Raw genomic sequence first — 24,658 nt, forward strand, 5'->3', positions numbered from 1 at the left:
AAGAAGGAAGGAAGGAAGGAAGGAAAGAAGGAAAGAAGGAAGGAAAGAAGGAAGGAAGGAAGGAAGGAAATGAACCCCATTGTGGATTCTCTCTCCTCTCTCCTTCCACTTTTTCCTCTTGCAAATCTCTTCAGCTCAGAGTTTGAAACGTTCTGAAATCTGAAACTAAAGTGACGCAGTCGGCATTTCAGCGCTCGGGCGATGAACCGGTTCAGTTCGTTACGGCGGCAGCGAGTTGCTGAGCTTCACCGTTGAACTTGCCGTAATCGGCAGCGACGGATGGCGGAAGGTGACTTTCACCGTGTGAGGATGAATTTTCTGATTCCTCACCGTTATCTCAGCTTCACTGGAAAACCTCAGACTTGTGGAGTCATCAGTTACTGGAGCCGCTCCACTGATGACATCACACCCTGTGGCTCATAGGTATTGATCAGTATATGGCAGGCCGTCTTAGCGTACAATCCGTTTCATCTCACTGTCCGTAAATTCATTCCGTATCAGAGGTGTCCAAACTTTTTGCCAGTAGGACCAAAATTGCTAAGTTGGAAGAACTCAAGAGCCACTTTTTTTAATTAAAAGGTTTTTTTTTTTACATAAGACATCTTAGTCATCTGTTCAATAATATTGTAAATGCACAATATTTTAAGAAAGCAAAGTAGTCTAATTTTGGTAGGAAAGGAATTAGTTTCTCATTGTTAATCCAAAATATAAACAAGGGCTTGTAGGGTTGCTGTGATAAACCTCACCAAAAAATTTCAAATTAGTTGTGAATTCTTTCTATTCTTGAATTGTGGGACAAACAAAATCATCCAGAGGGCTGAAAATGGCCCACATGCCACACTTTGAACATCCCTGTTCTAGAAACCTAAAAACGAATTTTGACTTTCCCACATGGTAATTTAAGTCTGTTATTTCTACATTTTTTACTTTTTTGTACTTCCGTATGGGTTTCTATTGCTTCTACAAACAGCCTAAGAGCTTGAAAAAATTCACACTTGGGTTTGTTTTTGGAAAAACGTTCATAATTTTAGACAATTGGAAAATGAGACATTTTAAAAAAAAACTTCCAAAATGTAACGTCATAAATCAGCAGTAATTGCCCATCACACTGCAAAAACACAAATTCTTACCAAGTATTTTTTGTCTAGTTTCAAGTGTAAATATCTTACTACACTTTAAAAACTAACTGAGTAAAGATATAGACGCTTGTTTTAAGTAAATAATTTCTTAATATTCATGAAAAAGTTCTTGTTCCACTGGCAGATGATTTCACTTATGGGAAATTTTTTTTAATTTTTTCATGAATATTAAGGACATATTTAGTTAAAACAAGCTCATATTTCTTGCTTAAAAGTCACTTCTAAGTTAGTTTTGTCTTATTTTAAATGTACTAAGATATTTGCTCTAGAAACTAGACCAAAAATAGTTGGTAATTCATTTTGTTTATGCAGCGCACCTAGCAACCCCACCCAAGTCAGCCCGTTACCTAGCAACCCCAGCAGAGTTCCACCCATCACTTAGCAACCCCAGTCGAGCTCCAGCATGTTTTTGCGCTGTACAATGGCTGCTGGAAAAGGCAAGCCAGAATGCTTTAAAGTCAGAAAACAAAGTCGACAACACAATTTGTTGACTTGCTGCATTCTTGTTGGTTGTGCAGTAGGCTCCACTTCTGCTTTTCAAACATGTTCTTTTGTACTTCATGTGTAATCATAATTTAATTGTTAATTGCTGAAATACACGTTTCAGGTCGTTAGAAATTCACTGTAAACATCTTTAATTAACCATGCTACTTAGCAGTAAATCAGCATCATCCATGCTAGTCAGAATGTAGTTAGATATTTCTCAAATAGATATTCTGTCTGTTCAAAATATATTTAGAGATATCAGTTTAGTAATTCATTTAGTTAAAAACAAATGTTATATATGTGGAATGTAAATATGGTGAAACTGATTATATGTTAAAATGGCCTGCCGTATCAGTCCATCTGAATCATGTGATTTTGTAACAGAATAACTTGAGCTGGTGTTATGTTCAGCCCTGCTGTACATAACTGCATTTCCTTCCTGTAAAGTGCTGCTCCAAGTTTGGCCTTTTTGCCACTTTTATCTCCAGAGAGACTTTATCTTTTCTGAAAAACCTTATCTAAAAGGTGCTGCTGAGGCGCGCAGTTTCAGGAACAGGAAGACGTGTTTGGAATTATTCACACTGAGGGGAGGAACACAATTGCAACACAATTCAGGGTGCTTGAAAACTGTGAAAATGCTTGAATTTGAATTGTTTTCAAGGTTTGTAGTGTTTGATATTCAAACTGAACATTTTGTCATAAAGTGCAATTTATTGTTTAATTAAAAGCCTAAGTTTTGTTATTTACAGATGAAAACAGATATTTTCATGCACCTAATAAGACACATACACATTTTTCTCACTGTCTAAACTTAAACCAGATTAAACTTTTCTTGTTTTAAGTTTGTTAGAATAACCAAAATAATTTCTATTTGCTAAATGCTAGAAAACTTAGCAGAAACGTTTATTTGTAGCTTTTTCTGTATATTGTGTTTAAGCATTTAATTTAAGGTGATTTACTTTAACACGATTAGTTTGTATTGATTCAACGTAATGAATATTTATCATTCCTAATTGCTCCATGATTTATTTATCGTCTTATATTTTATACGTTTAATGTTACTGAAATTGTTTTTTGATAGATTAGTGTTTTTTGGTGGACCAGTCAGGTGTGTTAGATACATTTCAAAACATAAAACTTTGTTATATTTTAGTTTATCTTGAAAATAGAAGACTATCATAAGTTATTATTAAAAATAGTAACAAATTATATCATATAATCGTGTCTTTTCCAGTTAATCTGTGCTGTTTTTCTCTCCAAAGTGAGAAAACTTGGCAAACTTATTCTGGAAATGCTTGTTTTTTGTCAGATTGGTCTTAAACTCATTAAGCTGCCAGAGTCACTGTTTGTTTTAATCAGTCAGCGCTCCGTCTTGATCTTTAAAAACGATCGCACACGTCCTCCAGTCACACAGCCGTGATCCATCCATCCCTCCATCCATGTCACAGGCCGTTGGCAGCCAGCGGCCGCGTTTCTGCGAGGACACGGCGTGAGTGTGTCCTGCGTCGCCTGTGATCTTAGCTGGAGACGGACGACAGAAACATCCTGTTTGCGCTGCAGAGACTGACATATGAACATAGCGTGAGTCAGAATCTGCTTAAAGGCGCCAACTGTAACAAAAAATGCAAAAAAAATAAGAACATTTCTCAGTCGCAGTGAATTTGATTATGACTGATACTCAAACTGGACACTAAACACTAAATCTGAGTATTTCTGGTCCAGTTTCTATTGCAAATCTCTCAGTAAACTAATTTACCAGCTTTAGCAAGATCCAGGACCGGGATGTCCAAAGTGTGGCTCATGGGCCACAATTTGAAATATATGGAATATACGGAATCTTGTTTTAGGTTAAAAAAATTTTAAAAACTCTTCCAGAACAGTTATTATTTAAAACAAGACGTTTCTCCTTGTTTTAGGTGGAATAATGTGCCAGTAGTATTTTTGTTTAATCGATATTAAGGAATAATTGACTCAATCAAGATCTTTTATCTTGCTAAAAAGTTACTTATTGAAATATTTGCTGTGTTTTTTGTGTGTTTTGTTTAATCTTTGGTTTCTGTTGGTTCGTATTTATTATGCAAATTACTGTTTTACATCGTCACCTGAATGGCTATACACGATGTTCATTGTTGTGTTAAAAATCAGGAATAAATCACAATAAAAGCAGACAGGGGACATTTTCACATCCCAATCTGCATGAAAACAACGATGTAAAAATAAAAGAGAAATCATCTCAGAGCAGACATTAAGATGCTCACTCTGAACCGTTGACTCATTCTTGGGCTGAATGTCAAACTAATTCACTAATTAGGATGGAAACATTCAGTTCATGCTAATCATCTTGTTGTTGCTTAAAAAGAAAAGCTGAAAATGATCTCAAAACTAAAAATGTTCCCTTTCTGACAACTTTAAAATTTGACCAGCAGGTCAAGGGAAAAAACTCTGGGATATTTAGTGTTTATAGAAAATTACACACAGTTTAGTTTGCAACTAAATCTGACAAGTAACTGTTAATGAGGGTTCGCTGCAGTTTTCCCAGCATTCTCTGTGTTTATCGGCATTCCCCCATGCGGAGCTGATTACATGATTGTGATCGTCGGTGAAGTGTTGCCGTTATTTGTCACTGCGTGGTTCCAGTGCGGGAAAGCCTCTCCTCCCCCCCAGACCCAGTCTAACCAGAAGGACATGATGCACTGTGTTGCCGTGACTCACTGGTGCGTCTGTTCCTGAAACTGGGAAATCTCATCCCACCATTCCCTGTAAACTCCACCGAGTCGCACAGATGGGTCCAGGCAGGAGGAACCCCTCCGTCTCCCTGTGACGACGGATCCCCAGCTGGTGGGATGATTTGCTCAGAAAGAAAAAAAAGGAACTGTGAGCTACGACAGAGTCATGCTAAATAAAACTTAACATGTATCATAATTAATTAGGGCAGTAAGCAGATATTGTAAAAAAAAAAAAAAACACTATCTGGAAAATGAGCTGTTTCAAAAACCTTCCGGAATGTAACGTCACAAATCAACAGAGTTCCACTCGTTACCTAGCAACCCTGCAGAGTTCCACCCGTTACCTAGCAACCCTGCAGAGTTCCACCCGTTCCCTAGCAACCCTGCAGAGTTCCACCCGTTCCCTAGCAACCCTGCAGAGTTCCACCCGTTCCCTAGCAACCCTGCAGAGTTCCACCCGTTACCTAGCAAGCCCAGCATGTTTCGTCAGCTGGTTTTTACTGCTGTATGTGCTGTACAATGGCTGCTGGAAAAGATAAGTGTTTGTTGTTGGCTGACCATCCGGAATCCTCTTTCTGCATTCTTGCTGGTTGTGCAGGAGGCCCCATTTCTGCTTTTCAAAAATCCATTTTTTCATACAAACGTAAATGATGAGTTGGGGGGGTGTAGCCAGCAGCAGCTTACTTGGATTTAAAGGGACAAGACGCCCTAAAACAGCTCATTCTGAAGTGACCAGATTGAAGTCTCATTATCTAAGAATGATTTGTTGCAGAAAGTGTGATGAACATGTTTTGTATAGACCCTAGACCGATTCTAACTGGTTCAAGGAAACATAATAGGTCACCTTTAAGAGAATAGTAAATATGGATGAGCAACTGACTGGTAATTCCTGCCGTAAATATTTGCTTCATGAAATTTTCACTGTTTCAGGTTCAACATTAGAAGCTTTTGTTTATATTACCAACATGTTAGAGCAGCATTAGCTTCTGGTCTGGAGCCTCCCTATTCAATAATTATTACGTAGTACCAGAACTACCGTGTTTCCCCGATAGTAAGACACCCCCGATTGTAAGACGTATCGGGGATATCAGGGGGGTCGGCTAATATAAGCCGTACCCCGAAAGTAAGACATATGTTTTACTTTTTGGGGAAACATCTCTCATCTAGCTGCGCGCCGCCTCCTGCCCACGTCCGCACCGTCCCCCTCTCCATACGTCGCCGCGTCTGCCGCCTCCGTCTGATCCAAATGACCGCCGCCTCCTGGCCACGCCTGTGCCGTCCCCCTCTCCATATTTTATGGTTAAAACAAAAAATTCGACAAATTTTTTCCAATATAAGACATACCCCGAAAGTAAGACATAGTGGGGCTTTTGGGGATAAAAAGAAAGTAAGACACTGTCTTACTTTCGGGGAAACATGGTAGTTCCATTGGCAGATTATTTCACTTATTACATCAGGAAAATGTCTTGTTATAAGAGAAATAATCTGCCAATGGAACTAGTTATTTTTAATCAATATTAAGAAATTATTTACTTAAAACAAGCTCATATTTTTTGCTGAAAAGTTTATTGTAAATCATTTTTAGACTTATTTCAAGTGTTTTAAGATAGTTGCACTAGAAATTAGACAAAAATATTGTTTCTGTAGTGCAGGAGGTTAAATTTTACATCTTTATCCAAAATAATATCAATATAACAGACAAACACAAGCTTTGGATCAAGTGTTTTCTTAAAAATCCGTAGGTATCGTTATCTTAAACGTCCTGATTGTTTCACACTCTCCCCACCTTCCAGTGACTTGGTGCCAGGTCATCAGAGGTCAAGCGACTGTCTAACATCTGTCAGTCGTCTTTCAAAGAGCTGAAAGCTGACGGCTCCTCACCGCCTCCTGTAGTCTGACTCTCTCATCACCTGCAGCTGCAGCAGCCGTCGTACCTAAAAACGCCTCTTCCTGCTCCTGGACTCGCTTTTCATGGAGTGAATTCACTCCACTCCCAGTGTTTATCTTTCAAAATACAGATTTTGTCTCTACAGAGAAAAGATATCTGACTTACTCTCTCGTTTTGATTAGTTTTTTACACAACATTTTGCTAAAGGCTGATCTAAAACTGTAGCCCTCCAAAATTTTACCAAGTATTTTGGTCTAGTTTCTAGTGCAAATGTCTTAGCATTTTTGAATTAAGACAAAACTAACCTAAAAATAACTTTTTAGCAAAATATAGGAGCTTGTTTTAAGTTAATAATGGTTGTAGTTCCATTGGCAGATTATTTCACTAATAATAAGACATTTTCTCATGTTATGAGTGAAATAATCTTCCAGTGGAATTAGTACTTTTTCATCAATTTTAATGAATTATTGACCTAAATCAATAGAAACTAGACTAACATGCTTGTGTTTTTGCAGTATTTGAGCCGTAGCGATAAGGTCCTCCCTGGCTCTGCAGGCTCATTACTAAGACAAATATCGAGATTATGAAGATGAATAAGGCGATTAGGAGTTGTGTCTTCCTGTTGGGAGGCGGTTCAGAAGGAGCCAGAGGTTGTTGCTGTGTAACATTCAGCAACACGTTACGTTTTCATCCACAGGGATTCATGTACATGAACACGTATGACGATCTGAGAGGTCTGAAGGTTGGTACAACAGCAGATCTTTAATGTGTTGTGTTGCCAAGCCATTCAGTGATTTATAAACTATCAGCAGTATTTTAAAGCCTATTCTGTCAGTGGAAGGACTTTAGGTCTGGGTGATGTGCTCTGTCTTCCTGGTTTTAGTCAGAACCCGAGCAGCAGAGTTCTGGATCAGATAGATTAATGAACGGATGAGTTTCTGTAGATTTTGTTGGAACATTAGTCATTTAATCCTGGAAATGTTCTTCAGGTGATAGAAGGCTGACTTTGTAACTGTCTTTATGTGTCACTAGCTGCCTTTCCATTAACCACCTAATTGACCACAAATTGGAATTATTAATATACATTTGTTTAATGGAAACATGCTAATTTTGAAAAAAGTTTTTCGATTAAACATTTTTGCACTGGGTGAGGTGGTTTTTCGGTTGTATTGAAATTAGTGTATTTAAAAAACGGCAAATTGTCAATAAGCAAATTTTTTCACATCATGAGTCACATGATCAACAACTGGATGTTACTGCTGGTGGAAATGATGAACAGGAAGTGGTTTTAGGATGATGGCGCAGCATGTTTTTTAAAGGCTTACAGCGTGAACAAACTTATTCACGTGTGATTTCAGTCGCTTTTGCTATTTAAAAGAAACACCGCGATCACAAAACTGTGTTTTTTCGACATTGGCGGAGTATCAAAAAAGTTTTGTGCATATTAGAAAAGGAAATGCAGGTGTTAAAAACACACCAGCAGCTCTGTCCGTGTCAGCCTCTGCCTCGTACGGGCCCAGATCGCCATGGCAACTGAAGCGAAAAGCTCTCTGATGTCCACATGGCAACGGCTGCTGTTGGGACTGAGGACGGAGGTGGGAGGAAGAGGAGGACACGGGGGCAGGGATGAAGGGAGGGGGGATCTGGATGCTGACGCACTCAGTGGCCAACAGGAAAGTTTTCGAGAATGCCGCCTACTGCCGGATCCAAAGCGAGCTCCAATCTTCTCCGTCTCTAACCGTTTCGAACTCTGTCTGTTTTAAACGGCACCTCCTACTCAGTCAAGTCCTTCTGACCCCCTGCAGCCTCCTCGCCGCTTTGCCCTCCCCTTTCCGCCAGGCGCCTCCTACGTGTTTGTGTCTCATCAGAACCTTTGTCTGTGTGGAGCTGTGGCAGCTGTGGGTCCATTTGATCCGTGTCATGAGTGGGCAGTTCTGACCCGGATGTCTCTCTCATATGGCGTCCAGGAAGAAGCTGACAAGTCTCACTTTCTTTCTACCTGCAGTCAGGACCAACACACCGTCAGTGTTACAGAGTCCGTCATGTATTATGGCAGCAGAGTCACAATCAGCAGCAAAAACTCCAACAACTCTTTTTCTGTCTCTCTGTTATCAACACCGTTGTTCCAAATCATTAAAGTTACTCAGACTCGGTGCAACTGGCAACAAAAGTGGTAAAATTTGTTACATTTTCAGCTTTAGCTGTTTGTTTTCACACTGAACTGTCAAATAGGGGTGCACTGATTTATCAGCACTGATTTAGTTAAATTTGGAAGATTGGTGATCGGCTGATGTTTACACATGAAGCCGATCTTATCCCCTGATCTTATCGACCTCAAGAAATGTCTACAAATCAACCACACAAATGTAGCTACTTACACATTTGTAATTAACTATATTTAGTGACATTCCAGAAAGAAAAAATTGGTATCGGCCAAAATCTGACTTCTTAAAGATCAACCAGAAAACTGTAATCGGTGCACCGAACCGTCAAAACATCCAAACTAATTGGAAAACCTGTTCCCCTCCTCGCCTGTGGGGGCGCTGCACCAAGAACTACTGACGGAAAACACAAGAAAACCTCTGAAGGAGACACCAAGCGCAACCGTGATTTTATCAGATTTTGTAGGATTTCTCTTCTGTCTTTTCTTAAAAATCACAAACCATTTTTGCCGTAGTATTTGGTTGTATTTACCCAGAATGCCCAGCGGTATAGTCCACTTCCTGTTTCTGAATCGCTGTGTTAGTTTTAGGCGATCACACACACACCTTCCAGAAATGATCCAGTTTTGTTTTGCCAGTGAAAAGAATATTTTGGAGGTTTTAGCTTTTCGTTCTCATAGATTTCATCTTTGCCCAGTTTCTGTTTCCTGCTGTTAAATCTCACAGAACTTTCTGGGTTTTTCTGGGTTGGTTTATGATTTCCTGGTTGGGTGATTTTTATGTAATAATCTCTCTTGCTGCATGTTTTCTCTCCTTGGTCTTAGAAACGTCTTCATAATCCTTTTCAGACTGAGAGATGTCAGCCACTTTCTTCTGTTTTTTTTTTTTATTTTACATTTTTTCAGAAAATGATTTGCATTTTGAGAGCTTTCAGCTGTCATTCGTTATTACATCTCCAGGTCAGGTGATAATCATGCCTGGGAAATTGAGCTCAACTTTCTAACAACTGTAGTTCAATCAGTTCATTCATGATTTGACAAGAAGGTCAATTACTTTTCCCAGAGGGCCGACTTGATTTGGATCGCTTTGAATTAAATCATCATTTGAAAACTTCCTTTTTTGGACTTACTCAGGTTATCTTCTGATGATGTGAAGCATTTATGTTGGTTAATGAGAATCTCTTAACTTTCCAATTCAACTTCAGAGCTGAGTTCAAATAAAATGCTGCATAATTCCTTTCAGATTAATTATGATTTTTTTATTTTATTTTAAAGAAGACACTTTAAGGTGTCAAACTCATTTTCATTTTGGGCAAAATGAAGACCTTGTATCTTAAAGGAAGATTCTGAATGTATTGATAAAACCCAAACAAAGTGTTTAAATATTAATAAATAGCTGTGTCTGCATTCAGTAAGTAATTCTTACAATTAAATAATGTTTTCACCTCGTAAAGCAGAATTTCATGATTGTTTTTGTGATTTTGTGATAATCATATCACAGATTTTGTGGTGGTAATTTAGAAATATTTGCGATGACATTAATCGTAACTTTTTGCCACCGTTGTGGACAAAGTTTTCTGCACAACTGAACCGCCATCTTGGTAGGCAAGCATAACACAAAGCAGATTTTGTTTGTCTGAAATGTCGCTAAATATTGCATGAAAGTTGCAGTAAATAGGGGAGAGTGGTTGATTTCCAGACTTTTGTGGCAGAAGAGGAAATCAGTAGATCCGTTTTATATCTCCCAAAATAAAGGAAATCGGTGCAGTTTCCTTCCTACGTCCTACGTTTCCTTCCTATGTTTCTGCCTCAAAAGTGACAGAAACTTAAGAGCAACATTCCAGACCACTTTTCTTTTCCCCAGTAGGGCTGCAGGAGAGGCATTGATGGTCTTGCTGCTGTTTAATAACTGGAAGCCAGGATCTGTGTCTGCAGTACCAGTTGTGTTCATCTGAGCTGGAGCTGGACCAGAACTCTGCACCTCCACCTGAACGCAGCCTGGGGAAAACTTCCTTCCTCTCAGCAGCATGAATAAAGAGCATCAAGGCTACGTCACGGCACCATGAACAGTCAATCCACACGGTTTGTGTTTGTGCCTGAAAACGAGCTGACCGGATAAACCCCGGTCCCTCAGGACTCGGTCCAGAGCCTTGCCGTGTTGTGCGACTATAAATCTTCAACACACACGCCCTCTGTCTCCTTGCCACAACAAGCCTCCTCTCTCTTTGCTGCACTCCACTCTTGAGTGGCCCTCAGTCTCTGCAGGCTGGTGGCAGTGAAGTGCTTTATGGCTGCGGAGGACAGGAGGGGAGGCAGGGGGCTAGCATGTAGCTCCTTATAGCGACATGGAGGCGCATCGGTCTGTGGGAGCAGCACCAAGAAGATCCGCCTGCAAACTCATCTATAATCACCTGCTTGGGAAAAAAATGACATGGATACGAACATTCACAAGCCTCACAGTATAGAAAGCTATTTGTAACACTCGTCTGGTTAAAAAGTCACATAAGAAAACACAAGTTTCTGACTTATGAGTACACTTGAAATAAGACAAAACAAACTTATAAGTAACTTTTCATCAAGATATAGCAGCTTGTTTTAAGTCAATAATTCCTTAGTATTGATTAGCAGATTATTTAATTTACAGCAAGACATTTTTCTCATGTTATAAGTGAGACTAGGACCTTTTTCATCAATATTAAGGAATTATTGACTGTAACATTTTATTTGACTTTATAAGACTGACATGACCTGTCATAAACATAACACCTGGTATGAACATGAAGGAGTTTTCTATGAATGTTTATGAAATGTAATTTGGTAAATAATGACACTTTAAATGAGACTTTGCATTAAAAGTGTCATTATTTAACGAATTGCACTTCCTGACAACAGTCACAAACACTCCTTCATGTTTATAACAGGTGTTATGTTTATAACAGGTCATGTCAGTCTTATGCAGATCCCATCAAACAAAATGTTACCCAATAATCTCCTATATCTGATGAAAAGTTACTTGTAAGTGAGCGTCGCAGGAACCCCGTCTTCTTGGATTGGCTCTACTGAAACGAAATGTTGTTGTGCTTCTGTACAATAACAATAAATGCATTCTGACTCAGACTTCAAGCGTACTAAGATATTTACACTAACTATCTTGGTGACAAAGATATTGTCACTATTCAAAAATACCTAGTAAGGTTGTTGCATCCCTGCGCTGACATTCATGATGTTGTTTTAATGTTAGCAACCTGCTGTGTTGACATGCATTACAAGACGCAGTACATTTACAGCAGTGCCTGTCATATAAATCTTCTCAACACGTTAATTGAAGTCCTTCCCCTCCCAACAGCTGCTGACAGGTCGGCCAGCTGCAAACCAAATCCTGCACCTACTTCATAACGTTATTAGGACACACATGGCGCCTCTGCTGCTGCTGGTTAGCCCAGACAGCTCCACTGGGACGGAGTAAAGCAGCCGTATGTAAACACAAGTCATCTTCCTGAAACGCTCAGAGAGGAGGCAGAAGTGTGCACGTTGCTGCTGTTTTCAAACACATCAGGCTGGAAAAAACAACTTTGGACGAGTTCTTCAAATTTGGGCTGCTGTTTGCAACATTTGATGAGTTTTTAGAAAGAGTTCAGAGGAAAATGATTTGGAAATAGTGGTCATTAAGTGGCAGAAAATGTGTTATCTTATTCATAGTTCTCATAAGTTTTAACCGTGATCCACGCCACTGAACCGCCATCTTGGTAGGAAAGCAGAGCACAAAGCAACCAGCACAAAGGAAGTCAGAGGACTTAAAAATTATAATGGAGTTATAATGTTTTTATATTGTTTATGAATTACATGAGAACGAGGCGGGAGCTAGCTCTAAACTTGTTGGCTTGTTTATTGTTGTCATAGCAAGTGTTATGACAAGTGGTTTTGGATACCTACCAAGATGGTGGACAGCTACAGAGTTCCTGGAAGAGTTTCATTAGAGGCTGAGATTTGGGTTGATTTCTTTTGGAGTTGGTGGGTTTTATTCAGATCTGGCAACCCCGCTTCAGACGGACGTATTGTTATTTCAGGTAGGCGGCGGGTTGACACCTTCAGCGGTGTGTGAACAAAGCGTTAGTGGATTATGTGCCTTTTATTTTCAGTAAGATTCAGCGTTCACCTTCCAGCTGATTACAGAGAACCCGACTCTAATCTCCAGTCTGAAGGAACTTTGATCGGAGCATCGAGTTCAAAAAGTGTGCAGCTCTGTTAAACTCTGGAGGGCTTTTTCACGGCTCAGCAGTTACTGTACCACTTAAAACTGATGTATTCCACCTCCTGCCCGTCTTCCTGCTCCCTGTCCTTCAAAGCCTTTCTGTTACCTGCTCTTCCTGCTATTATCTCTCCCTACCATACTCCGTGAAATTCTCCTCTTTTTTAACCCACATGCTTGTTCTAATTGCTACAAAACCTGTGGAACGAAATCGATGTTTTTTTGATTATGTGCCAACGCTGAGCAGGAAAAAAATAAGTGTTACAGAACGATGGATTGGGACTAAGTGGGATTAGTGGGAATATTAGTCCAGAGGCTCCCACGCTTGTTTGGAAGTTGGAGAAAAACAAGGTTGCATAATTCATTGGTCAGTCACAAATCTGGTGATAATTTGTGAGGTAGATTTAAGACTGGACAATAAATCAATAACAGATACGTGATCAATATCAATAGATAAATGATAGGATATTCAATATTATGTAGGCAGAGGAAAAACTTTAGCTGTTCAATTTCTCACTGCCAGCTGAAAAAAGTTGGTGGAATCAACACTCCTGCTCACTCTTTGGTTACCTAGCAACTCACTCACTCTTTGGTTACCTAGCAACAACATGTTAGCTTGCGCAGCAGAAGTTTCATGTTTTATTATTGTGCAGTGAAAACTGTAGCTGAAACATTAAACTCATCCCACCAGGATGGCAGTTCTTCAGATATTTAAACCAAACAACAAAATTATCGATAGATGATTATTGATATCGACTGATATTAAATTCTTATATTTATTTGTTATAGTTATTGTGCGTCCTTAACTTCAATTTGTTATTGTGAGATCTATGATATTATGCAACAAATAGAAAGCCCAGGTATTGTTTACATATTCAAAATAAATGTAAAAACATTCAGATATTGTGAGAAGTTTTTCAGCCATATTTAGCTTTAGCATAAGAACCAGAACATCAGAAATGTTTTCATGAGGAAAGATACTAACAAAAAGTTAGCTATAATAACAGAGTTATAGAAGGAGAAAAATGTCAAAAATGTCCCAATAAAACCAAATCTTGTTCTGTTGGTTCTGTTGGCAGTAATGTTTAAATATTAATGATTAATGTTTTGATCAGTTCCTCAGTAGTTGAGTAAAAATATGTTAAAGTTGTGCTTTAGTACAACTTTTAGCGACTCTACCCACCTCTTGATCGTTCACAAGGTAAAAAGCTCACCCCGCCGTGTCCATCACACCCCGCTGCCAAAACCTGCCCTGCAACACCTGGCGCCATAGCAACCAACACCTGCTCCCCTAATTAGCAGGACACCGGTGGGAGAGGAGATGAAAACGTTTATGAAACACTAATCTGGTCCAATCAAATGCCCCGGCGTCTGCCTGCTGCTTGCCGCCATTGAAGAACCAGGTCGCCGTTATGGCCGCCTTACAGAGGCCTCCCCCTGCCAGCGCCACCTGGAGTGACCTCATCAGTGTCAAACCGCCTCGTGTCCCGGAGCGGGAGGACACACCGGGGCGGGCGGTTCTGGACAGAGAGGTGTTGGGCCTGAGGTTGCCGCTGCGCCGCAGCTGGAGCGGCTCCAGGTCGCAGCAGCTGCTGCGCTCTTGTTTACAAGCCGCCAACTGCTGCAGGTCTTCAAACGGAGCCTCTAATATTTGCTGCTTTGACGCGATCTGGGCTGGACGCTACTTGATATCACTTAAATGATCAGATTAAACCCACCTGTAAGCCAGAAGGAAGCAGCCAGAACCAACGGTAATCTGTTTAAATGAAACAAATATGGAGGCAAACAGGAAATTAAATCCAAATTAATTTCTCCTTTGGATGTTTTTCTGCTGAATATTAGGGCTGGGATGTTTGGCTTTACAGAAAACTTCAACGGAAGAAGATTAGGGCCAACAAAAAAATAAACAAAGAAATGTATTAAATTCTAATCTCAGAATTTTGACTTTTTCTTATAATTCTGTCTTTAATGTCAGAATTCTGTTTTCTCAGAATTTTAATTTTAATCTCAGAATTCAGATTTTTCTCAGAATTCTGGCTTTAAATTGTAATTCTGTGTCACTCTATATCATAATCTAAATGAATACATATTCTTAGGCCTATGTCATTTATGTCATTAATATATAAAAATGATCACATAACTTTTTCTTCCTTGAGAATTTTTTGTTTTATTGTGAGAACATATTAGCAGAAAAAAATATCTTGAAAAAGACGTTTTAATAGGGGAAAAAAGCTTAGATGCAGGATTTGATTATGACCAAATGGACTCGGTTGTTTGCATGATAGTTTAAAAATCCTGGTACTGATAACAATTTGATGCAGATGTGCTAAAAGGTGAAGTATTCCTATAAAGTATTTAGCATTATCTGTAAAACTTCTGTATCACTTCACAAGATGCTCAACAATCCTCATTTAATTTTTTATTTTTGGTGTTGGAGTTCTCATAAAATTCTAACTTTGTTCTGGTAATTAAACTATAAAATACTTCGACCCTTATATTTTGTCGTATAGTTGACCTGAATAAACATAACATGTAAAACAAGATGGCCGCCCTGGGAGTGCTGACATCACTCTGAACTACGGAAACCCAAGAAGTTTGTCAATGATAAACATCCAGATATTCCCCAAAATTAAATATTCTAAAACCCAAAAATGTAATTAATCTGTAAAATGAATTTATCCCCCTAATGAAAACCATTTTTTATTTACAGCCAGCCTTCCTCTGCCCGTTCTTTGTCTAACTGTGGGTTAACTCCCTCCAACTTTCTGTGTTTCTTCCCTGCAGGAAACTTCAAAGGAATGTGTAAACAGATAGACCACTTTCCCGAGGAAACGGATTACGAAGCGGATCCGTCAGAGTACTTCTTACGTGAGTACCAGACGTTCCTCCACCTGCGTCCTGCTCCATGTTGCTCCTCTGCTCAGACGGCGCCTGATGCCAGCAGTGCCGGCCGGACCGGGCCGAGCCAAAAGCGGCTCGTCTGTTCCTCTGCTCAGCTGTGTGTAACATAACGTGCAGTGTTACCGTCAGCTGTGCGCCCTGTAAACACAGCACATCGATTTCTGCTCCCATCCCCTTTGTGCAAGCAAGACAGAGATGCTTGTCGGAGTCATTTGATTACAAATCCTAAACATCACAGCAGCTCAGGAAGAGCTACACACTGAAAACACAACATCTTACCAAGTGTTTTAATGTAGTTTATACTCAAAATATCTGACTACATTTGAAATAAGACAAAACTCACTTTCAGTAAGTTATCAAAGCTTCTTTTAAGTCAGTAATTATTGATGAAAAAGTTCCATTAGCAGATTATCTCCCATGAAATAATCTCCCATCAATATTCTGGCAATATTACAGCTTTTTTATTATTAAAACTTTATTCTTGTAATTTAAATGTTTTAATTTTCTTAGTGAAGCCCTAAAACGACGGAGTGTTTATTGTAACAATAAAGTCATAATCAAAGGAGGACAGAGAAACCAAAGACTGAACGCAAGTAAGAGTAAAACATAACCGTCCAATAAATTACAGAAATAAGAGTAAAATAGTATTTGGCAAAAAGTTTACTGACGTACTGAGTAACTGATCAAATCATTTAATATTTAAAAATGACATCATCAGATGGACCAAAACATGATGTTCAGAGGAAATTTTTATATTTTAAAGACCAAAATCACAATAATTTATATAAATAACAAAAAAATATCAAAATCAGGCAAAATAAAATGTTTCCAAATCAGTTTCTGTCAACAAAAAACTGATGAAACTTTAACAGAAACTGCAGGTCTGTGTGGTGAATTTTAAAAACGTGTTTATTTTCATTTAGTGGGTAGAAGATCCAGAAATTTTACTCAAGTAAGAGTAGAGATACTCTATAATAAAATTACTCAAGTACAAGTAAAAAGCGTAGTAAAAATATTTCTAAAAGTAAAGTACTTAAAAACAGTTACTGAAGTGTAAATAGTAAGTCCCCAGCTCTTGTCTTCATATTGAACAGATTTTATTCTCTTAATTTTATGACTTTATTCTCGTCATTTTATGTTATTTTGAATGAGCTCGGCCCTCAGTCTCCCTCTGCAGACATGGGGACGGTTGGAGTCCCTCAGGTCTTTCTCTCAGTGATCAGAAAGCGTCGCTCTGATCATCTCCCACTGCGGGCGACAGCCATGGCGGCCTCTCGCAGCGCAGCGCAGCGCAGCGCCGTGCGTGCCAGCGCTGGAGATAAACCCGGCCAATTAGGCTGCGTTTGACTCAGCGCTCTGAGCGCTTGTTCCAGTCCGTCTGTGCGATGGAGAGGGGTTATGACAACGGTTCTGGTAATGGTTCTAACTGAGCCGGAGCCGCGGCGGCGGGAGGTGGGAGTCGTAATGAGGCGTCCATCAGGGCGGGGATGATCCGCCGTGTTCTTTGAGTGTACGTTAACCTCTTTGCCGCGCTCCTCCCAGTGGCTTGCCAATTAGGACACTCACATCCATAAATATTTCAGCCTCGTTCTTATATAGGTCAGGCCTCTCTTGATCGCCGTCTTTCTCTGCATCTCTTCACCCTCACACTCCGCTATTGCGTTGCACTTACAGTCGTGGTGATTCATAGCGTTACACTTCTGAAGATCTCCTTTTTTTTCTTTGCTCGGTGCACGATGGGGTCACAGGAGGCCGATGCAAATTTGTTGTTGTAGTTTATGAATTTCAAAAGGGACAGTGCACATAATATGCCAGAGTTAGCCATCTGTAGTCAATATAAATATAAATACAGACAAATTAACAAGCTTCTTCCAAAACAAAGAGAATAATAATAAATAAAAATCATTTTTTTGTCTAAAAAGATCATATCAAGTTACAAATTTAAAGACTGAAAAGCCATAAAGCACAAAAGTTCAGCTCAGTAAACAAAGACAGAATAAAAATAAGAATTTGATTTTCTAGGAGCCATAATTTAATTTAATTTTAGGGGTGTTTTTACACCTAATAGTCTGACAGACTCAATTCAGTTTGGGATCAAAATTGCAACATTTGTAACATTTTCAGCTGCTGTGCTTCTCATTCTCACTGCTCAAACCCAAACCAATTTAAAAACTCTCACCTGTGGTGGCGCTGCAACAAAAACCACTGCAGGAAACAACAAAAAACCTCTGAAGAAGACACTGAGCACAGCTTCCATCTTTACAAGATGTAAACAAAAATGGAGTACCATCAGATTTTGGTGGTTATAGGATTTCTCTCTCTAGTGCTGCACTCACGTTTGTTTTGGTTGTATTTACCCAGAATGCCTTGCGCTATAATCTGCTTCCAGCTTTTGGAGTGGTCCACTTGACGTTCACATATGCATTTGAACGGCACCAGTGTTCATTTTAACTGAACAGAGACTGAAGTTTGTAGGTGGACCAGAGTTCGCTTTTTTATTTGATTTCACACACACAGCTTCCCAAAGGAACCAGACTTCCTAAACAAATGAGTTGGATTAAAGCAAACTAAACACGGCTGCTGTGAATGCACCGTAAGCTAGTAGAAAATTATTTAAAAGATTCATCCGGTCTTGCGCTCTCTGGTATTTTTCACTGAAAATGAAATCTGGTGGTCCTTAAAGACAACGATGGCAGATAATTTCACATTAGAACATGGGAAAAATGTGTTTTCATTAGTGAAAAATCTGCCGGAGAATCTGGTACTTTACTGCAATATTAAGCTCCTATATTTTGCAGGAAAAAATACTTAAAAGTCAGTTTTGTCTTATTTCAAGTTAATACTTGGTATTTCATGTTTTATGAGACAAAGTCATAACGTTCATGAATATTTTTACAGTCCAAGTTAAGCAAACAGCATCTTCCAAGATTAAACTTAAGAGGTTTTGTTGTTTTCTTAACAGGACATTTGAATGTTAAATTAGTATCAAATACAAACCCACAATATTTAAATTGTTTGGCCCACCTGGTGTTTCCATAATGAGAAAAAAAAGACTGGCTGAAAAATTGGTTGAGTTACGCAACAACAAAAAAAGTCACTTCAGGTGAAGACCCGCCGGAAATGACATCACGGAGGAACTCGCTGGCCCAAAAATCGTGCTGATGTCATCACGAAGCGTGGCGAGGAGGAGAGAGGGTTTCTGATGACGCGGTTGCCAAGCAGAAAAAAAATCAAATCCTGACTTTATTCTGCTAAACACTCAAACGTTGATGAACCGACTGTGTGTGGTGTGTGCGCTCCGCTCCCCCAGCAGCCAGGCAGTTTGCATATCCACGCTGGGTTATATAAGCCAGCTGAGGCACGCTGAAGCGCCAGTGGGTTTTTAGATCATGCCGTGTTGGAGCTCCCATCATCCGCTGCTCTACTGGGCGCTAAGCAGCTGAGAGGAGATGAAAGAGGCAAGAAAACGCCCAGTTACGCAACACGCTAATACTATAACCGCAAAACATGACTTCAACGAGACGCAGAGGCCAGGTGAGGCCAAGCAGGACTGATCAGCTTAAATCCCAAATTTAATTGGATTTCATTATTCCTTCATCAGGATTTGAAAAAAGAGAACTGCTTAATGAAATCCAGAAGAGCCAAAAATCATATAAATACAATAATTTGTATTAATTCATGGAAACCCTCCAGAAGAGAAATGTTGACATGGTTAAAACATGGAAACAAATGAGTCTTTAAAATTGACAATGAACCAAAGTGGTTTCAAGGTGTTTTCACACCTGATCGTTTGGTAGATTTGGTTCCATTTGGGAGGAAAATTGCAACATTTGTTACATTTTCAGCTTGCAGTGTGAAAGCGAACCAAACCTGTTCCCCTCCTTACCTGTGGTGGCGCTGCACCAAGACCCACCGAAGAAAACGACACAAAGACGACATGAACGCAACTTCCTTCTTCATGAAAAGTAAACAAAAGTGGAGTGGCGTCAGATTTTATCGGTTGTAGGATTTTCTCTTGGCGGTGGTAAAAGACTACAAGCCGTTTCTCACGCTAGCGTTAAATTTGCATTTGTTTTGTTCATATTTACCCAGAAAAAGCCTTTATTCAGTGAAGTTTTTCTACATCTTATGTTTAGCTTAGCTTATTGTACACAATTAAAATAAAGATGAAACATATTAAGGTATTATGTAAAATTCTCATTTTGCATGTTTTTATACTTCTATTTGGATTTCTCCTGGTCCTAAAACAGTCCAAACATTTTAAAAACAACCCAGATAGTTTTTGTCAATACTTTAATGATTTTTGGTGTCTGGGATATGAGCCATTTTAAATACCTTCAGAAAGTAATGTCACAAATCAGAAGACACATCCCGTTACCTAGCAACCCCAGCTGAGTTCCGCCCGTCACCTAGCAACACAAGTGTAGGGGCGTGGATTTAAAGTGACAGAATCCCTAAAACAGCTCATTCTGAATTGAGCAGGCTAAAATCTCATTATCTAAGAATGATTTTGTGCAGATAATGTAATGAAGCATAAGAGGTCACCTTTAAGAAAAAAATAATTATAACAGTATAGGAAGAGGCAAAAGCCCAGGGGCTTATATAAAAAATCCTATAATCCACAATCATGTAGAAAAAATAAAACCACATCTACACAATATTAATGGGAATTGAACATGTAACAATAAAAAAAAAATCTAAATGTAACTCATAGTATATTATGGTTTTATGGTATTATGGTTTCCTTCTAATACTCAAAAGCTTGTGGTATGTCAGCCTGACTGGAGATTTGTAATTACCCTTAGGTGTGGTTGTGTGCCTGTATGTCACCTCTAGCCTGTTTTCAGTGGGTGGATGTCTAAACAGTATTGAATTATGGCAAAGCAACGAGTCCCACTGCCGCCTGCAGCCATCTATCCCACAACATCAACTCCATTTTTAGAATATTTGATCCAGAACATTTCAATCTGCTTGGCAAACGTTTCTGCCTCTTCCGTCTCCATTTCACGGCGTTATGAGCTGATCTGGGAGTGTTTTCTGACATTGACGAGGCCCTCGTCGCCCTCGGGGCGTCGCGGGGTTCTGGACGCTGGCCTGAGCTGGCTTTGGTGTCGCCCGATAAAATCGATGGGTCTGGGGCGAGGGCGTGTAGGCCAGAGGCAGGGCGTGATATCAGCTTCCACAGCAGCCATGCCCGGCTGTCACATGACAGCGGGATGCATTCGTTCTCAGCAGAACAGTTTACTATCCGTTCGGCTCCTCAGGCATCCCGTACACCGCAAAAACACAAAATACTACCAGGTAGTTTTGGTCTAGTTTCTGGTGCAAAGATAAGATCTGAACCCAATATTGAAACAATTCTTATGGCTAATCCATGAGGGCAGATCTATTCACTCTTAATTCTATATTTTACATTACATCAAGATTTCCTAACTTAATTTTCTGAAATGTTTGTTGCAGTTTATTTTTACATTATTTTGTCAGTTTCAGTTTATTTATTTTATCCTCCTAATTTCTCTGACTGAACAAATTAAAGTTGTTTTTACATGTTTGATCAAGTTTGTGAAGCTGCTGGTGTATTTAACTGAGCTGCACTGGTGCAGAGTTATGAAATACATTTTTAATGCAGTACATTTATGTCTGGGTTTATAAAAAAATGTGTTTGATCGGTATCGGCCGATACTAGATCTCAGACATCGGTATCAGTATCAGAAGTGAAAAGGTGGATCGGTGCAAACCTCCCAAATATTTTAGTGCATCTAAAAATAGACAAAACTAACTTACAAGTCACTGGGAGTTTGTTTTCAGTAAATAATTGTGTAATACAGATTTTTAAAAAGTATTAATTCCACTTTTATTCTTTAGCATTTGATTCAAACAGCATATTGGAGCATATTTATATTTTGTTTTAACCTTATAAAAGCACTTTGGTCAACATGTGTTGCTTTTATGTGCTACCCAAATAAATTAATTGACATTTGCACTAGAAACCAGAGCAGAAACACCTGGAGGATTTTGTGTTTTTCGCAGTTCTCCGTGACACGGTGCTTTATCATATTTCCGCAAATGATAAACCCGTTGACCAACACATAAAACACACCGCATAAAAATAATGGACCAGTAAATTAATGGCCAATAATTTTTGTCTTGATTGACGAGTGAACACCAGTCCTCAAACTTTATGTGTTATTGTAGGGGAATAAATAGGTGGTAAAACAGAGGAGAGGGAGTTCGCCCTCCTAACAAGCAGAGATCAGAACAAATTGAATTTTACTAACTTATAATCTTCATTCATCTACGTAACTTTACAGGTGAACATTTATGTACCTGCCATGCCTCCAAGCAAGATTCAGGTCTGACTCTTTTTGCAAAAACATTTGCAGCCAAAAGCAAAGTTGAAGGAAAAACATCCAGTCCACATTGCACAGCTCAAAGAATAAATCCTGCATAAATTAAGTAACTGAAATGTGCTTTCAGGGTTACAGACGGGCGTATTATCTTTTCATTTACTCCACCTTGGATGCATCACAGAAAAGATCATTTCTGAGCTTTCACTCAGCTTTCTGTGAAACTCCAAATCCTTCTCGTGTTATTTTTGACATAGTTTAGAGCTTTGAAGCAGACGTTTATGCTTTTGTACTAGAGTAGCCAAACAGATCTCTACCTGCAACTTCTAAGTCTAGGCTTTAACTTTCTTCTGATTTGTGGGTCCAGATTATTTGAATGCAAAAAGTTAATGGAATCCATTATTCTTAAGGTGTTTTCACACCTGGTAGTCCAGGAGATTCGGTTCGATTTGGGGCCCAAAGTTGCAGCATTTGTTATATTTTCAGCTGCTGTGGTTCACCTCCGCACTGCATTGTGTCAAACCAACTGAACACTTTAAAAAAAACTTTTTCCTTTCTTGGCTTTTGGGGGGGTTGCCCCGGAACCCCTTGATTGAACCGCCAAAACCTTTTTGGGTTCACTTTCTTTCTTCCCAAATTTTAACCAAAATTGGGTTGGGTTTTCGCGGTTGGAGGATTTCTCTTTTCACAAGCCATTTGTCCCAGCTGCAGTTGACTTGTGCATTTGTTTTGGTCGTATTTACCCAGAATTCCCTGCACTGTAGTCCACTTCCTCCTTTTGGAACGGTCTCGTTCACATATGCATTCAAATCACCTCAGTGGTCACTTCAACCGAACTAGCCTCTGATTAAAGCAGACGAACCAAAGCTCTCTGGTCCTTCAACTCTCAAATATGTATGTGAACATCAAGCGGCCGGAGACCGCTCCAAAAGCAGGAAGTGGACTACAGTGCAGGGAATTCTGGGTAAATACAACCAAAAGACGTGACAATCAAGAGAAATCCTACAACTACTAAAATCTGACGCCAGTCCATCTTTGTTTACATTTTGTTTACATAAAGAAGGAAGTGTTTTCTTCAGAAATTTTCATGTCATTTCCTTTTGTGGTTCTTGGTGCAGCGCCACCCCAGGCGAGGAGGGGAACTGGTTTTTTAACTAGTTTGGACTGTTTGACACAGATCAGTGTGAGAAAGAACCACAGCAGCTGGAAATGGAACAAATGTTGCAACTTTGGTCCCGTATCGAACCGAGGTGTGAAAACAGCCTCAGGCTCCAGGAGCTTTCCAGGTTTGCAGCAGGTAGACGGACTCTGCAGAAACTGCGCCGTCCCTTCGCCTCAGGAAAGTTGTTAATAAAGCGTCATTTGTTTCTGATGCAGCCACCAGTCTACCACCACAACCCACACAATCCCTTCAGCACAGCGATGTGTGGGTACCGGCAGCGGAAACAGGTGTAAGGATACATCGCCTGCCGTTCTGCTTTTCTTTTCTTTTTTATTTCACCAAACATAATCACCCCTAAACGCTGAAAATGTGTTAGGAAGATTTAGGGTTGTATTTTATTTGAACAAACATCACCAAGTCTAATGGGACTCTAAGACATTTAACCCGAAGCCGACTTCTGATCTGCTTATCCGTATATAAATAGAGAACATTGCTGTAGTGTAAAAGTGTTTTGAGTCGTTGTCATGTCAAGAGAAGTGATATTTAAGTTTAGTCTATTTCTATTAATTTTCCCCAGAGGCCAGAATGTGCAAAACTCTGGCAAAATGCAAAAAATAAGAAAAGGAGTTGTTGCCTCTGCAGATCCCTGGTTTCTGCTTTTTCTGCTCCTCTTTAAATCTGATCTGGTTGCATATTTAGAAAGACACAATGCACTGCAAAAACACAAAATCTTATCAGTATTTTTGGTTTGGTTTCAGGGTTTCCAACAGAAAACTCACTGAGCCTGATGGTAAGGGTGCTAAGGCAGCCATCCAGCGTGTTTTTAGTTAAAAACTTTCAACGTCGACAGGAAATTTCAGAAGGTAATTATGTGCTATTGGGAGATATTATTAACAATGCCTAAACACCAAGTCTTAAAAAATGTAAACAATGAAAAATCTAAAATAAATAAACAAAGTTTTGCCTGGCGGGGTGTTAATAAAGCCTGGTGGCCCGCCAGGTTTATAAAACACTGGGGAAAACCGAGTTTCTAGTGCAAATATCTTTGCATACTTGAAATAGGACAAAACTAACTGACAAGTATCTTTTTAGAAAGATATAAGCGTTTGTTTTAAGTAAATAATTCCTTAATATCGATTTTATAAAGTACGAGTTCCATCCGCTGATTATTTCAATTAAAACCTGTGAAAATGTCATTATAAGTTAAATAATCTGCCAGTGGAACCAGCACATTTTTAAAATTAATATTAAGGGATTATTGACTAAAAACCAGATTCTGTATTTTGCTGAAAAGATACTTGTCAGTTAGTTTTGCCTTATTTCAAGTGTACTAAGATAAGCACTAGAAACTAGACAGAAATGTTTGGTAAGATTTTGTGTTTTTGCAGTAAGATCGAGTCGCCACTGAATGGCTGCCAGAGATTCAAAGATTTCTCAAATAATCATGAAAGAATCAATGTATGTTTTACAGGAAGGAATATAATTACAACAAGTAAACCAATTTTACACAATGTTTCTCCTTTAAATGTTTCAGATCAAGCAAATGATAAAACTATCTTCTCTAAGCCTTCTGAAGTTGATATAATCTGATGAGGAATA

At 39.3% G+C, this 24,658-nt stretch overlaps 1 protein-coding gene across 1 annotated transcript in view; it reads left to right on the forward strand.

The window, feature by feature from the left end:
- cacng2a (calcium channel, voltage-dependent, gamma subunit 2a) overlaps positions 1-24,658 on the forward strand; it is a 59,742-nt gene that overhangs the window by 21,525 nt on the left and 13,559 nt on the right. Inside the window, exon 2 of the mRNA XM_007562099.2 lies at positions 15,434-15,517. Coding sequence (XP_007562161.1) covers positions 15,434-15,517 — 84 coding nt within the window. The remainder of the gene's footprint in view (positions 1-15,433; positions 15,518-24,658) is intronic.

The sequence above is a fragment of the Poecilia formosa genome, unplaced genomic scaffold, assembly GCF_000485575.1.
Source record: "Poecilia formosa unplaced genomic scaffold, Poecilia_formosa-5.1.2 Scaffold134, whole genome shotgun sequence".
Classification (NCBI taxonomy): Eukaryota; Metazoa; Chordata; class Actinopteri; order Cyprinodontiformes; family Poeciliidae; genus Poecilia; species Poecilia formosa.